A 15,961-nucleotide genomic window follows, 5' to 3' on the forward strand; every position below is an offset into this window, starting at 1 on the left:
GTTCATGGAGGATAGGTCCATCAATGGCTATTAGCCAAGACGGTTAGGGATGCAACCCCATGCTCCAGGTGTCCCTAAGCCTCTGACTGCCAGCTGCTGCTGGGACTGGACAATAGGGGATGGATCACTCGAGAATTGCCCTATTCCGTTCATTCCCTCTGAAGCACCTATCATTGGCCACTGTGGGAAGGCAGGATACTGGGCTACATGAACCCTTGGTCTGACCCAGTATGGCCGTTCTTATGGTAACATGTACTAAATGGCATGCTTCAAAAATCACACTAGTCCTTACAGGGCCACATATATGCCAGAAATAAAATACCGCACAGATATACATATAAGTCCTCAAAGAAGTCACTCTCATGTATAAGTCCAATACCGGCACATAAAATGTACCCTCTTTACGTACCATTCCCATGGAAGTTACCCATTTCAGTTATACTTTATATTAAGACTCCATTTTATAAATAGTTTATAAAGCATTAATAAATGATTCATAGATGTTGTAAGTATGTTACAGACACGAACAGTATGCGTGATAGATGGTTATCAGCACCTCATTCAGAGCCATTAGAAATAGCTATAAGCCATGGTTATAAACAACCTGCTGATCTATTGAACTCTAACAATTGATTAATCATTCATTTACATATTTATTGAGTTTTTAACCCTTTATAAACTATTTATAACTGCTCCTTTAATATCAAGCGTGACCGACATTTTAAATGCATAACTATATTTAAGTATGGGTAAAGCAATCCGTTTATTTTCTTGGTGACATCGCGAAGGGCATTTCTCACCTCTGAAATGTAACCGTCCACCCCACGCTGTGTTTCCCAGGCTCTTCTAAGCACAGAGTTGGGCGGTGAGCCTACATGTCAGAATGCCAGGCTGACGTTTCACATCGCATCTCTGTTTTCTCTTTTGGGTAGCAGGCTATTGAACAATGTTGCCGACTTCTGGCCTCTGCTGAGAGCCTGGCACCATTCGCACTGCTCAATAGCCATTTTCTATTTATAAATCAAATCTTGACCTCAGCAAAAATGGGGAAGCCGAGTGCAAATGGATCCTTTCCCTCAGCCTGGCCCTGCAGTCCTCTGTACAGGGGTCCCATTCCAATGCACCCCCTGCTGTCCAGGGAAGCTCTGACCACACGCATCCACAGCATTCTGAACGTGACACTGAAAACCAAATCCCACTCCTCGGGGAAGTGAAGGGCTCCCAAACGAGCGAGCAAGATGGGTGACAAACGAGTGGGGCCTGGCAGGGCAGCCGGTAGCTCCTGACTCAGTGTCGCATCAGAGCAAGGCAATGCAACTGTTGCTCTGAATTTCATGAGGCCCCGAAATCCTTTTGTGCCGAGAGCAAAGAGAGCCAGAGACATGACAAAGAGGAGACACGCCGTGCTGAGCTTCTCCCCAGAGCCATGTCAGGAGGTGGACATGCACACTACTTCGGGGTTAAAGTGACAGGGAAAACCTCCTGATCCCAAGGGCCAGCACACAGGCCTTGCCTCCACAGCAATGCAGAACAGAGGCTCCCCTTCGAACAGCCTCTCAAGCTGTCCCTAAGGTCACTGACCGCAGCTCGGACCGATCTGCTTCTTTGATATATTAGCAGGCATGCAATTTAGGCTTCAAAGTGCACTCAAATAATTCACACGTTAGCACAATACGGGTTCACTTCTCCTTCCCTTAGTCGGGTTTCCCACCGGGAATTAGATCACACCTTGTCCTAATGCTCGCTCCACCGCTCCAGGGATCTGCCTGGCCCAGAAGATTTATGCAAAAGACTAAAAAGATCAAAAAGGCCTGACTCTGAAAGGACGTATTCTGCTCCTGCACCAGTGCAAAGGCCCTGACTTCAGGGAAGACAGCCCTGGGTTAGCCTGGGGGGGGAGAGGGAGTTGGATTAGGCTCAATGGGAATAACCAAGTAGGTGCTTTGCAAAAAGGAATTTAAAAATCTCTCTGAACTCTAGGGTTGCAAGGGCAGTTTTAGGCACTGCAGTTACCGTGATCCCTGCCCGCGGGGCCACGCACGCACATTCACACACCACGCACGTTCACACTGCCTTCAGACACGGGCGTGCACACGGACCTGCTGCCCCAGCACACTTGCCGCCTGCACACAGCCCCACTTGAAACAATTTCTGTACTCACCACATTTGGGATCCTGTGAATCGTAGCACCAGGGAACTGCAAGAGAGAGAAGAATTCAGAATACAAGCTAGTAGGAATGGAAAAAGGTGTTAAAATCCACCGGTTTTTGCAGGGGCAAAGAGCTCGTTGCGTTCTCACTTTTCCTGACCCATCATTCTAAACAGCCATGAAGGGTTTGCAGGAAACCACGCAGGTAGATGCTCAGGCCTTGACATGGGCCTGATTCTACAGAGGCAACATACAGGAGTGAACAGCAATAGCCTCAAAAGCACACCAGGCAACTTCGTGGAGTTGCTCCCTAGCAACCCAGAATTTAAATGAGAAGGGTCAACATGGAGCCCTCTTGTGGTCACCCTTCAGAATACCAGTCACCACAAGCAAGAGGTACTGCAGCGACCCGGTTCTCTGCCCCCGGGGCCAAGCGAGCGTCAGGCTTCCCAACCTGCCCGTGACTGATGTGTTGGGGGACGGAGGAAGGAGGAGGTGGTCACAGAAATTACACAGCACTGTTTTCACAGCAGATTCCTGCCCGGTTTGAGCAAGTTGTCCTGGGCCGTGCTGTCACCGAAATGTACCTGTGGTCATTTTGGCAACAGGTTATCATGGTTTTGATGACATTTTCATTTTTGCGGACACTGGATTTTGCTAAAACCAGCAGTTTTAGAGGTAAATTTGGACCAATAATTAGCTGAATTACCAATACCTTTGTCACTAAAACTGGGTGGCCTCCCTTAAATAACGTGAACCTGGCTGTAACCCGCTAGCATAGTGAACGTGATCATGCCTCCCTCTCACAGCGGTGCCCAGCCAGTATAAAACCTTGTCACTTACTGAGCACAACAACAAGGGCTCTGCTTCAGCGTCAGAGACCGGGGCTGCAGGTTTGAACCCTGCCAACAACCAGAACGTGAGTGGTCCCACTGACTGCTAGCGGACTAGTCCCTGAAGTGAAACACATGCCCGTTTGCAGGACAGGACCTGTATGTGGCGACAGTTTGTTCTATGAGCACCATATTTTATTGCCATTATTTCTGTGAATGCCTCGGTGACCTTCTGATTACAAAGGCTTTGGAAATCACAGATGATGGTAGCCCCTGTTCTCCAAGGCATGGCCGGGCTGTGAGGAGGATTAGCTACACCCCAAGCTCATCCCCCAACCACGTTCACACCCAAAAGCCAGCATGCAAGAACATATCTGCCCCCTTTCTCCTGTGGCCTACAGCAGTAGAGCAGAGGGTTGAAAATCAGTTCATAATACCCCTAATCCAGCATCACACCGATGCATTCCACGCAGGTCGAATGGAGCAGATCTGTCCTGCAGGTCATTACTATAACTAGCATTGGATCAGCTACATTGGTAATCTGGGCCTTACCTTCGTCCAGAAATATTTGCTCAAAGGAAAAGCTGATGCTAAACCCATGGGGGTGGGGTTTGCATTGCAGAGGATGTAAAGAACAAAACCTACTAGAGTCCCTTATTACCAAGCATTTTCAATCTTATTGTTCATGCATCCAGTACCAGGCCCATTCCGTTGGCCTTCTGCTTGCTACAGTTCAGCATCTTCTGTCCGAGACGCAGCCCGAGGAAGGACTGAGCTATCCAACAGCAAACACCTCTCGTGCTCACACAGGACACCCGCTGCTTTTTGAGCCTCACGGGGCAGCACCAGAGGGTTCAGTCCAAAAGCACTTTGGGCTGTAGCCTGCCTTCCTTCCCCATGCCTAATTCCATTCACCGCCAGGGGAGTTTTGCCTCAAAATCACTGATGGGCTTGAGCCCTTCTTGTACTTCATGGGACTGTGGATCTCCTCTTTCCTACAGCGTACAGTAACTGCCCAGGCCCTTCACACACACATATAAGGGAGATACAGATTAAACTGAATCTCATTTCTCTAGATCATGCTCATAGTTCTAGTCTCTCTAGATCCCTTTGTGTTAATTCTCTGTCCTCACCAGCAATTGCAACACCACCCAAACATCATCTGTACATTTCATGTGCTTTTCACCCCTTCTTCCAGATGACTGTAGAAGATGCTAATTAAGACTGGATCTATCCTCTATCCCTGCAATAGCCGCTCTAGAATCGCCTGCCAGCCTGATACGCTGCCACTCGTCACTGCTTTGTTTATAGTGCTGCCATGGTTTTTGATCTGTCTCGCTAATCCTGGCCAGTCCAGTTGAAATTAATTGTGAGAGCAAATTTTCAAGAGACCCTATGTCAGCGTGCTTTAGTGAACGTCAAACACAAAAGGCAATTGTCTGCATGCCTTTCATCCACTGACACCACTGTCCTGCTATCAAAGGAACAAGTCTAGTTCATTGGGCAGGATCTGTTCTTGAATCCAACCTGCTTAGTGCTCATAAACTATGGTTCTCTTGTCTCTCGGTGTTTCATGATTTAGTCCTCACTTTATAACAGTTGCGCCGTTTTACTCGGAAGATCTGCAGGTTGGTCATTGCCAGGATTGCTCCTGCTTCATTTTATCCATGTTTTTTCTCCAGTCTTCCACCAACTCTCCAGCATCATCCTCTCTGTCAGTTCTGAACACATCAGGGTTTGGTGATGCAGGGTAAGCAATCTGCATACGTTCCAGTTAGTCCCCTACTTGTTCTTTAGGGACAGTTCATTTTACATGTTGTCCGAAATTAATTATCATCTACCAGTGATCATCATCGCTATTATGACAGTAGTGCCTAGATGTCATACCTGATGTCAGGGCACCATTGTGAGTGGCTCTAGGAAAACCCATAGTCAGGAACGATCCCTGCCCTAAAGAGCTCACCATCAAAGTAGACAAGACAGACAGAAGGTGGGAGGCAGAACTGAGCTCCTCATCCCTGCTCCAGCCCTTGTATGCCAGGTGAAAGGGATGTGGCAGCATCCAAGGGCTTTACATGCCCTGTTTCTGGCTAGTAAAGAATTCTCCCATACAGAGAGGGTGGGAGACAGCCAGAGGGCTGCTTTCAAAGGGATGAGGACAGATTATGGCAGGGGGAAGAGAGGGTGAAGGGGACAGGCTAGGAGGAGAGCTGGGGAGGACACACTGGAGGGGGAAGAATAGGAGGCAACAGCTTCCTGTCCAGTTACAATAAACACCTTCCTGTCTCAGGCATTTTCCTGTCTTCTTCCCACCCCATAAATACAGCAACAAGCTCTCATAAAATCCTTAGCACTTGTGTTCAATGCCCCATCATCATTTTTACTGGACCAATTTTCCCTTTTATCTTCTGCCTATTAATAATAGATCTAAAGAGACCTTTCTTAGGAGCTGAGATCTTCGCTGCAATCCAGCATTCAATATTAGCTTTTGCTCCTCTAATTATCCCTGTAACCTGCTTTTGTTTATTTTTATAGCTCCTACAATTCTCTCCCTGAGCAGATTGATTATATTTTTAACCTCCTTATAATTGCTTGTCCTATTCTTCACATCTCCACTTAACCAGACTGGCCTTTGTTGCCCTTTTGTGTGTTTACTCTGGATTTAATCAAGATGAAAAACTCGGCAACAGTCCCCTCCCGGCTCATTTCACATATTTCCACATTACATTTCCAGACACCCCTTTTCTCCTTCCCACAACGCTTAGCGCTTCTCATCCACAGACAGCAAAGCACCTTCCACGGCAGCACAGAAAGTTAATGGACTTGCTCAAGGTCATAGAGCAAGTCAGTGGCAGAGATGTGAACAAGGCTCAGGAGGGCTGTTTCCCATGCTGGTAACATGCCAGCTGGGCCATGGGGTCTCTGTAATGTCTCATTACTGTTGTTACTCATATATTACAGTAGTCCCCAGAGACCTCAGTCAGAGCCCCATTGCACAAAGTACTGTGTGTACACACACTAGACTGTGAGCTCTTTGGGGCAGGGACTAAGTACAAAATGAGAGAGCAGGTGGCTATAACAGACAGGGCAGCACAAGGTAACATGGACATGATTAAAACTTAATAAGGAGCAGTCACAGCACGCCAGCCTTCATATTTCAAATCCAGCAACGATGGGCTCACACGACCCTCAAGGTTCTCCAACCCACCCCACCTATCTCTCAGCCACGGCTCAATGGCTAACAAGGTGACCACCTTGGCTGCTGCAGCGTACCATGTCCCCCCAGGAGAAAACTCTCTTGCTGAACTCTCACAATCAGTAACAGAGTCATTAGACCCTACAGTCCCCGTTTCTAACCCTGGCACTGGGGAATAAACCTCCTGGCCTGAGGCTCCTACAGCAAGAGATAAGGGTCACCAGCCTACCACGCTGTCCTTTTCTGATGCCGTGTTAAAGCAAACCGGTTCCCTCCTTTCTCTCTGCGTGCCCCTTCGCAGATTTCGTTTCTCACCGAAAAGGAGAGCCACCCGCAGCCACTTCCTCTAGTCCTGGGGTCTTTGTCCCAAAACTACCCATGGAATTTGTGATCAGGGGATTCTCTTTCTCACTTTGCCCTGGTTATTGGTAGCTTGGCTGTTTTTCTTAGCCCCCCTTAAACTCACACACACACATACATCCGACTGTCTCCAAGGAAATCCACCCGTTATTTGTTTGTTCTCCTTTCAGAAACTGCCGAGCTGGCAGCAGGCAGCCCCGTATTCATCATTTCCTAATTTACTGCAGCTAAACTATCACTCAGTCCCCAAGGCTGCAATGGATCCTTCCCCAGCTGCGTCACTTCGGCTGATTTGTTTCTCTCCAAAGCTCTGGGATGACACACTGAAACTTCTCTGGCACTCAGTCGTTCTCCTGCTCCCCGGACCTCTGTCCCCTGAGCCAGAGGTGGGGGTGAATTTCAGTTTGGGCGCAAGGAACTGTTTGGGGAAATGTTGATCTCCTGCCTTTGGATCCTCTGCATCTGCCCGTGTGAGCTTTGAGTCTGATCCTTCTCAAAACCAAACATCTCCCATGCTCTGCTTCCTCCCACCCCTCCCAGACACAGCTGCCCTTGCCCCCAGTGATTTGCCATCTCCTCCCCTCCTCAACACACAGCAGTGGAGTGGCAGCCTGAGCCTTCACGCATTAGCCTGTGCTGGCTAGTTGTTAGCACGTGGTGCTGGGAGTCAGGACTCCTGGGTTCTACTCCCATCTCTGACGCTGCCTTGCTGTGCAATCACACAGGGACAAATCTGACCTCAGCCCGTCTCCAAAAGCTGAATGTCACGAACACAGGACCAGGTCCCCTGTGGCGCTTCCCTGCTGTGTGCCTCAGTTTGCCCATTTGTCAAACAAGGATAAGAATCCCTCCCTACCTCCACAGAAGGTTGTGAGGCTAAACCCATTCATCACTTTGATCACTTCCAAGAGAAGGCACTTGTGCTGCAGAACTGTAAAGGTAATTATTTACTAGTCCTCTCTCTCTCTCTCTGCCCCCATAACTCTGTATGGCCAGAGCCCATCAGAGCTGCAGGCTAGCCTGCAGCAGAGGGTGTGTGATGCCAATCCCACTGGGCTTTGGGTTATGTTCACAGCATACACTCAGAGAAGTCTGCTAAAAACAGAAATGCGCTTGCCGTAAGGTGCCCTGTAACACTGTTTAGAATTCGGACCACCACCACACAGGAACCCCAAAACAGAGAGAGCTAGAACAGGCTGCTCCCTAAAAACAGAATCACAACTCACCCCACCTTGCTCTAGAATGGACTTTGATTGCACGCTTCCCTACGGAGCCCCCTAGCCTGGAAGCAGGGCCAGGAAGACCAAGAATTTCAAAGACAGACCATAGTTTTAACCTAAATTGAAAAACATTGCACACTGGGACACTGAGCAAACCTTTCCAATGCACCCTGAGGCTCACACACACCTTCTGGAGCAGTCTGTAAATCACCCTGCCCCATCGAAGTATCACCATCCAGACCCAGCAAAGGCAAATTACCAGGGAAAGCAACGGCTCCTCCAGCTTCTCCCCGCAGAACGGGATGGAGGAGGCTTGTTGCTAATAAGTGTGCAGGGTGTGATTGCCAGGGCCCACTGGGGTCACTCACCTCCTGCTCCACACAGCTGGCTGTCACCTCCCTCGCCCTGGCTGCAGCCAGAACTGTGCCATCCCTAGGACGGATCGGGGCAACCACCCCGGACCCCAAGCTTTGGGAGGCGGGGTCCAGGGCAGCCTGGAGGGCTAGCAGGGGTCCTGAGGCCAGCAGCAATGAGCGACCCGGCCCCAGCCCACCCCACCACGCCGGCTCCCGGCATCACTCGGAGGAGGGCACGGAAGCCGGAAAGAGGTGGGGCGGGAGCTTTGGGGAAGGGGTGGAGTGGGGGCGGGGCCTGGGCCGGAGCCGGGGAGTTGTCCCGGGCCCCCTAGGGACGGCCCTGCCTGCAGCTGATGTTTCCAGGTAAGATTTGTGCTGACCCCCCCCAACCCATTCATTTCTCCAGACTCCCCTCTGCCTATGCTACTGCCCCTCCCAAAGGTTAAATCAGCCGTTGGATGCAAAAGCTGTCAAAATCCCCCTCCATCACAGTTCATTTTGTATTTCCACGCCTGAGCACACAGGGCCGAGACGTGCGCTGAGCCCCGCGAAACAATTGTTCCTAGGTGCGCCCGAGCAGAGGGCATTCAGCTGGTGGGCACCAGGGCATGCAGCACCCACCTCGCCAACAGCATGGCCCCTGCCTGTAAGCCCGGAGCCAGCCGCCATGACAAGGCCTCGAGATCACTCACATAACCCCATCTGGCACATTCTTCATTGCTCAGGTCTCCAGCGAGACACACCGGAGCCATGAACAAGGGTCAGTGCCCCGCTGGCCCCTATCTCTGCTCCGACAGTGCTTGCTTCATTTATAGCATGGCCCCAGCGCGCCAGGGAAGTCCAGCACTTCACGCTGCGGGAATGCAAAAGAAGGCAAGCGACTGGAGCCAGCTCTTCCCCTCCCCTCACCCCCACCAGCAGCCCGACCAAGCACTGTCCAGTCTGCATCCTGCCCTTCAATGCTTAGGTAGGGGCCTAGGTGGGTTCATTGTGTCTAGGTAGGCGCCCAGGATGGGAGGCGTGTGGGGAGAGACTGTATGGGGTGGAAGCTGGAGGGGAGGTGTCCCATGCTGGGGGGCATACAAGGAAGGGTGCATGGGGAGGCGGATGGGGAGGGAGAGGCTCCACGGGGCGGTGAGTACGTAGAGACGGGACGTGCCTGGAAAGGGGCACCCGGGAGCCGGGGGCGGGAGCAGGGCACATGGCAACACGGTCACCATGGTGTATGTTGGAGAAGTTTCTCTCCTCTGAGCTGACGGCCAAACTCAGCCCGAGTCAAGGGCAGACGCTGCTGTAACTCAGCCCGAGTCAAGGGCAGCGTGAGGCCCACGTACGTCAGGGCGGAATTTGCTCCTGAAGGTTCCGCAAACACCCTGAGCAGGGAACTCTTCTCTCCCCTTCTGCTCCCCGCTCTCGCTTTCCCCGAGCTGTGCGCTATCCCGCCCTAAGCACAGCGCACTGAGCCCCGCCCCAGGGCTCTCCCACACTGACTGAGCCCCGCCCCAGGGCTCTCCCACGCCGAGCCCCAGTGCGGGCTCTGCTCCATCCCCACCCTTTGCCATTGGTTCTGCTCCCCGCTCTACCCATCGAGAAAAGCTAAAGGCCCTTCATGTTTTTTAAAAGGCCCATTTCCTCATGCAGGCAAAAGTCCCACTGCCACGCCCGGCGATACATCATGAGTCACCAGTCATCTCAAAGGATGCTCCACACCCTGTCCTCAGCCTCCCCCAGCATGGGCCGGAAACTCAGCAAACTCAGGCTGTGTCGGACCAAAGGGGAGTGAATCCCGCCATTTACCTCAGCATTTTATCCTATGTCCCCCATCGTGGTATCGGAGAGCTTTGCACATTTACTCCAGGATGCACGTGAAGTTTTCTGTATCTGTGCGGGGGGTATAAGAAAGCCAGGAGAGAATACCCTTCCTCAGCCCCCAGGCATTGCTTAGGTTGTGAGCTCTTCGGGGCAGGGACTGTCTTTTTGTTTTGGGTTTGTACAGCACCTAGCGCAACAGGGTCCTGGCCATGAGTAGGCTCCTGGCGCTACGATAATATAAATAATATGCGATATCTTCTAAGGGCTATTAGCTTGAAATGTTGCACCCTGCTATAGGGCTGACTGTGCCTCTCTCTTCCAGCTGTGCTCAGGTAGAGCAAAGAGTCATAGCTACAGGCCAACTAAACTACACCTGAGTTATCTAAGAGTATCAGTCCTGCCCCTACCACCCAATGCACTCTGATGGGACATGCCAACCACACCGACATCCGGGAGGATGAGAAGCCCAGGTGAGCCTTGTAGGGCATCTGTCCCAGACCTAGATGTGATATTTGGAAAGCACACTCGTGTTTTAGGGACAGCCTTTGGCTTTCATTCCTGTCCACCAGCTCAACAGTGACACCGGGGCCAAATGAAGTCTTTCTACCACATTCTGTCTTGTACCAGCTTCACAGTTTTGTTCCTCTTTCAACCATTTTGTTGTGTGTCATTTTTCCCCACGTCTATCCAACGCATCCTCAGCCTTCCCCTGTATCTAGCTTCTTGCACTCTAGTGCGTCTCCCCACGTATAGTACACTTACTGGGTCAATTCAGGCCATGTGTCCAAACCACCCACAGTCATCTTTCTTCTGTAACAGGGTTATTCCTTGCTTAGCTGTTTTCTTCTCACTTCATCTTTTGTTTTGTGCTGCCTTGAAACTCTCAGTGTTCCCGCCAGCCAGTCCCTTCCGCAGCCAGCGCCTTTCGTTCGCTGGCTTTCCTCACTCTCCTACATTCTAACCCATACAATGGCATTGGCAGGACAACTGTCTCATATATGCTGATTTTTGCTTTGATTGAAATATCTTTAGCCTTCCAGATGTCAGAGTTTTATGAATGCGGTAGCAGCTAGTTCAATTCTTCTTTTTATGTCATCTTCACAGTTTCCATTCTTCAGCGCCTCCAAGGTTCACACATTCTTTCCCACTCGTTCTAGTTCTTTGTCTCTGGGTTTTATCTTTACCTCTCCCTCGTGTCTTCCAGCTGCCATAATTTTTGTCTTCTCTGTGCTGATCTTCAGTCTGAGTTTTGCTGCTTTTCTGATCCACCTTGTCAGCCGTTCTCTGTAAATCCTCCTTGGTCGATATCATCTGCGAAAATACAGTCCACTGTCCTCCTACACAACATGACTCCTCCTGTACCAAGGTGAACAAATCTGGTGATAACATGCATCCTTTCTCCTCGGCCATCCTGAGTCATTCCGTCCGATTCTTGTCTACTCCCACTACACTCATCACCTTGCTGTCGATGTTTTTCATCAGCTTGATCCATTTCTTGGGGATGCCAGAGAGTCTCAAGACTCGCCATAACCCAAAAGATAAAGTCCTTCTGCTTTTGGGGCCGTAGACAGTTTGTGATACCTTCAATCAGCAAAGCAAGTTCATCACAGTGGTTGGTCTAGTCAGGAATTCAAAGCACTGAACAATACACACTCCTGCCATTGCTACAAACACCCACGTTTGTGCTGTTACTCACAATTTCTTAAGAATTCATTCGTTCGGCCCAAGCACCCCACCACACACACACACATATATTCACACTCTATGGACGTGATCCAAAACCCATTGAAGTCAATGGAAAGGTTTCCAGTGACTTTGGATCAGACTCTAACCTCACCTGTCCTAGCCTGAGCTAGTCTATAACTCCACCTGATTCTCAATTTCCAGCAGATCCTAGAACAGTGGGGTCTCAAATTCTAGTCGGGTCCTCTGCGCACTGCACTCAGATGACCTGGACCTGAAGCAACCTCCAGTAATTCACTCAGAGCATTTCCAAGCATCTCCATTTGCATGTGGTGAAACCTGCACATCTGCATGAAAATGTTCGTTTGCATTTGCAGATTAGGTCATCAGAAGCCTCACTAGCCAATCAATTCACCCGAGGATTCAGCTGGCACATTCATGGGAGGCCACTGTGTTCCTTCTGCTGCCCACTGTGGCAGAGCATCAATCGCCCTTGCAGGTTCTTCTGTGAGCTCCTGCAACAGTGACTTCAGTTCTCCGACGGGATCCCGACAGGGTGACCTCCTGTGCTTTGGAGGGGCTTGAGTTTGCTCTGACTGGAGCACAGCTGTGCTGCAGGCCAGCTTCCCTGTTTGCAGATATCCTGCGACACTGGGCTTCCGCTGATCCTTTGGGCAAGGAACAAGGAGCCTGCAGCAGGCCGAACCCCCCGGCAGGGGTGCTGTGCAAAGAGCCACTGATCCAGACAGACCGAGGACACAGCTGGGTGCTGAAGGCACAATTTCAAGGGGCTCTGAAGTTGTCTAATTGGGTGCAAGTCAGGCACAGCCAGAGTAGCAGCAGTGTTACATCACACACACACACACACACACCATTCCCCACCAGTAAGTGACTGTACCGAAGGGGCAGTTCAGTCTTTATGCCCACTCAGTTCTTGGCTCTTACACTGGAAGTGCCAAATGCAAGAGACAGGCAGTTGCCTGGACTGGAGCAAGTGTCAGCCAGGGAGCTGGACTGGAGCGGTCAATCATACATTCCCACAGGCCTACAGAGCAGCTTCCTGGCTCCGGTCGCTCACGGACCTCCTGGGATGGCTTGGAACCAGTCACTTGGCAGTAAGGGGCAAAAAATCTCATTGCTGATCCGTTGAGCCCCCCACCCTGCACTAGGCAACCTTCCCAGTGCACAGTGATGGGCTGCAAGGTCCCTCCATCTTGCAGTCTGAGTAGGTGAGCAAAGGCTCTACATCAGAGATGGGCAAACTTTTTGGCCCAAGGGCCACATCTGGGTATGGAAATTGTAAGGCCATGAATGCCCACGAAATTGGGGGTTGGGGTGCGGGAGGGGGTGAGGGCTTCGGCTGAGGGTGAGAGTTCTGGGGTGGGGCTGGAGATGAGGGGTTGGGGGTGCAGGAAGGTGCTCCAGGCTGGGACCAAGGAGTTTGGAGGGCTGGAGGGGGATCAGGGCAGGGGGAGGGGGATCAGGGCTGGGGCAGGGGGTTGGGGTGCAGGCTCCGGGCGGAGTTTACCTCAAGCAGCTTCCAGAAGCAGCGGCATGTCCCCACTCCAGCTCCTAAGCAGAGGCGCAGCCCACAGGCTCTGCATGCTGCCCCATCCGCAGACGCCACTCCTGCAGCTCCCATTGGCCACAGTTGCCAGCCAATGGGAGCTGCAGGGGCAGTGTGCAGAGCCCCCTGACCGCCCCTACGCGTAGGAGGCATGGGGGGGACATGCCACTGCTTCCAGGAGCTGTGTGGAGACCTCGCATGCATAGAGCCGAGTCAGTCCCCAACCCTGCTCCCCGGCTGGAGCTCGAGGACCAGATGAAAATGTCTGAAGGGCCAGACGTGGCCCTCGGGCTGTAGTTTGCCCATCCCTGCTCTACATCAAGGTGTGTGGATTTTCAGGCTAGACTGGCCAACGGCAGCTGCTGTACCACTTAAAGCGTCCATATGTGAAGAAGAGAAGAAGGAGCGGACCTTGAACCGAATGGCTCAGAGGCTCGGCAAACGAGTACGGCTCGTCTCGCCTGGAGCGCACAGGGCCCACAGGTCAGTAGTTCCATAAACAAAAGGTATTAGCAGCTGGGGTCTGATCAGTGGCTTAAGTGAAAGGAGTTGGGAGCCTGGTTGTTCCTAGTGGAGGAAGGTCTGTGTAACCTCAGCACCGACCAAGACACTTATTGGCATCCCCAGCTGAGAAGCCAAAGCTTGGCTGGGCCGTGGAGACAGCTCTCCCCCCTCACACCAGACATGGTCCCTGCAGATCAGCTGTGAGGCTCATTGGTGGGAGTGCAAAAGGCTCACCCGGCCCCTGCCGACGCGGTACTTGGGGGCAGCAAATCAGCCCCCAGAGCTGGGAAGCCAGCAGTGCTCACAAGGACACCCAATTCGTGGGGAAAAGAGAGCTTCAGGCGGAAAACCAGGAGCTTCTGGCAGGACACAGTCCACCCCGGAAGCCTCCTCACCTGGTGGGGCAGGAGTCCTGGTCTCCAGCGATTTGAGAGCCAGAAAACTCAGTTCTGGATGTGTCTTGTGGTGTCTAAATAGAAGCAGAGCTCTTTAGAAGATCTGCTTCCAAGGAAACCTGTAGCATTGAACCCAGAACTCCTGCATCCCGGGCCAGCACCGTAACCACTCTTACTGCCAGGCACCTGCTGAGTGTTGTTATTACCAGTAGCAGAGCTGGGCAGCACATGGAAAAAGGTCACAAATTCTTCCATGAAATTTCAATGAAAGACCAACTGAAACTCTTTTGCTGACATTTTCCAGCCAGCTGTAATTAATAATGAGAAGGAGCCAAACCCCTGAACTCCATAACTGGCCTGGATCCTCACCGACATCAGTGGAGTTACCGTGAATTTACACCAACGGCAGGGAGAGCAGGATCTGGCCACTGGCTGTGCACTTGATCCAGCCACAGTAAACCCTTAGACACAGCCGCGGCCTTTCCACGGCTTGGCAGGAAACAGCCTCGCTAAGGCAAGAAACAACCTGTGCCGACAAGAGCAAAGGGTACACCGCTTTGTGGAAATGAGCCCCCCATGGGAATTATCCGGGTGCCACCGGCCTGCTGCAGCCGGCAATTCCATGGCAAGTCTCTGGGCCAGTAGGTGCTCAGCACGTCAACGCGAGGGCAAGCCACTCGCCCCAGCTGCTGCGTCTCTGTCCTCCCCGGCTCAGGGGCTTTTACGAATGGCAGGGGATGCTGGGGCACTCGGGCTGTCAGAGGGGCAGGGCTGTTCGTAGCCCACAGAGCAGCCGGGGATGCCAGGGGCCGAGAGCAGCAGGTGGAAGGCTCCTGAGCCGGCAGGGCTGTTGGCAGGCAGGTCGCAGGGCAGGCGACGCAGGTGTCCGTGTGCCACCCTGCCCGCGAAGACAGAGGGGAGACGGAGCCAGCCCGGCTCTGCGGGACGGTCTCTAAAGCCTCCCAGCCCACCTGCCCCCTTCCACACACAGCCAGAGTGGGGGAGAGGGACCAAGCCCCAGGCCTTTCCCAGCCGGGGAAGCAGAAGCAGCAGCGAGCGGGGCGCGAGGCCAAGCCGCTGCCGAGGCTGGAAGCCGCGAGCTGGGCAGGGGCGCGGGGCCATGCCCAGGGCGCTGGGGGCCAGAGAGCCGCAGCCCCCCGGGGCCCGAGCCGCTCGGTCCCGCCCCTGGCTGCGGCCGCTCGGCGAGAGCCGGGGCCGGACCCCGGGGCCACTCGCGGTGGGGGGGGCCCCGCTGGGGGGGTCCCCGAGGGCTGCTCACCTCCCGGGGCGGCGCGGAGCACCAGCGGCAGAGCCAGGAAAGTTAGCGCCAGGCGCGGCATCCTCCGGCCGGCTGCTGCCCGGGGCCACCCCGCGCTGTGCGGCTCCGCGGTCCGGGGCGCGAGGGGAGCCGGGGCTGCGCGAGGGGAGCCGGGGCTGCGCTGCAGCCTGCGCGCGGCTCTTAAATATTCAGCGCCGGGAGCCGGGCTGCGCTTAACCCCTCGCTCGCCTCCTGCGGCGGCAGCCGGCGCGCCCCGGCCCTGCCCCCCTGGCCCCGCCGCCGGCTGGCCCGCGGGGCTGCCCAGGGCCGATGGGGCGGGGCGGGGCGGGCGCAAGCCCCTGGGGAAGCAGGGAGCGCGGGCCAGGCCCCCCCTCCCAGGGCCCGGCTCCTTGCTGGCCCCGGGCTACCGCGCCCAGTGGTTAGAGCCGCAGCCTGGCCCCCAGGACTCCTGGGTCCCACGTGCCCGCGCCGGCTCTGGCGAAGCCGCTCAGCCCCTGCAGCCGGCCGGGGGCCTGTGCCCACCACCGCTACGCCCGCAGCGCTCCTAGCCCGCCAGCCCCTGGGAGAGGTTGAAGGAACTGGGGCTTACACCCTTCCTGAGCCCCTG

General features: G+C 53.5%; 1 protein-coding gene across 1 annotated transcript in view; it reads right to left on the minus strand.

Moving 5' to 3' along the window:
• Positions 1-15,518, minus strand: part of LOC140898668 (carbonic anhydrase 15-like) — a 28,463-nt gene extending 12,945 nt beyond the window's left edge. Inside the window, exons 1-2 of the mRNA XM_073312830.1 lie at positions 15,355-15,518; positions 2,162-2,197 (exon numbers count right to left, since the gene is read on the minus strand). Of these exons, the coding sequence (XP_073168931.1) occupies positions 2,162-2,197; positions 15,355-15,415 (97 nt within the window). The 5' untranslated portion in view covers positions 15,416-15,518. The remainder of the gene's footprint in view (positions 1-2,161; positions 2,198-15,354) is intronic.
• Positions 15,519-15,961: the final 443 nt, after the last annotated feature.

The sequence above is a fragment of the Lepidochelys kempii genome, chromosome 15 (genome assembly GCF_965140265.1).
Source record: "Lepidochelys kempii isolate rLepKem1 chromosome 15, rLepKem1.hap2, whole genome shotgun sequence".
NCBI classification, from domain to species: domain Eukaryota; kingdom Metazoa; phylum Chordata; order Testudines; family Cheloniidae; genus Lepidochelys; species Lepidochelys kempii.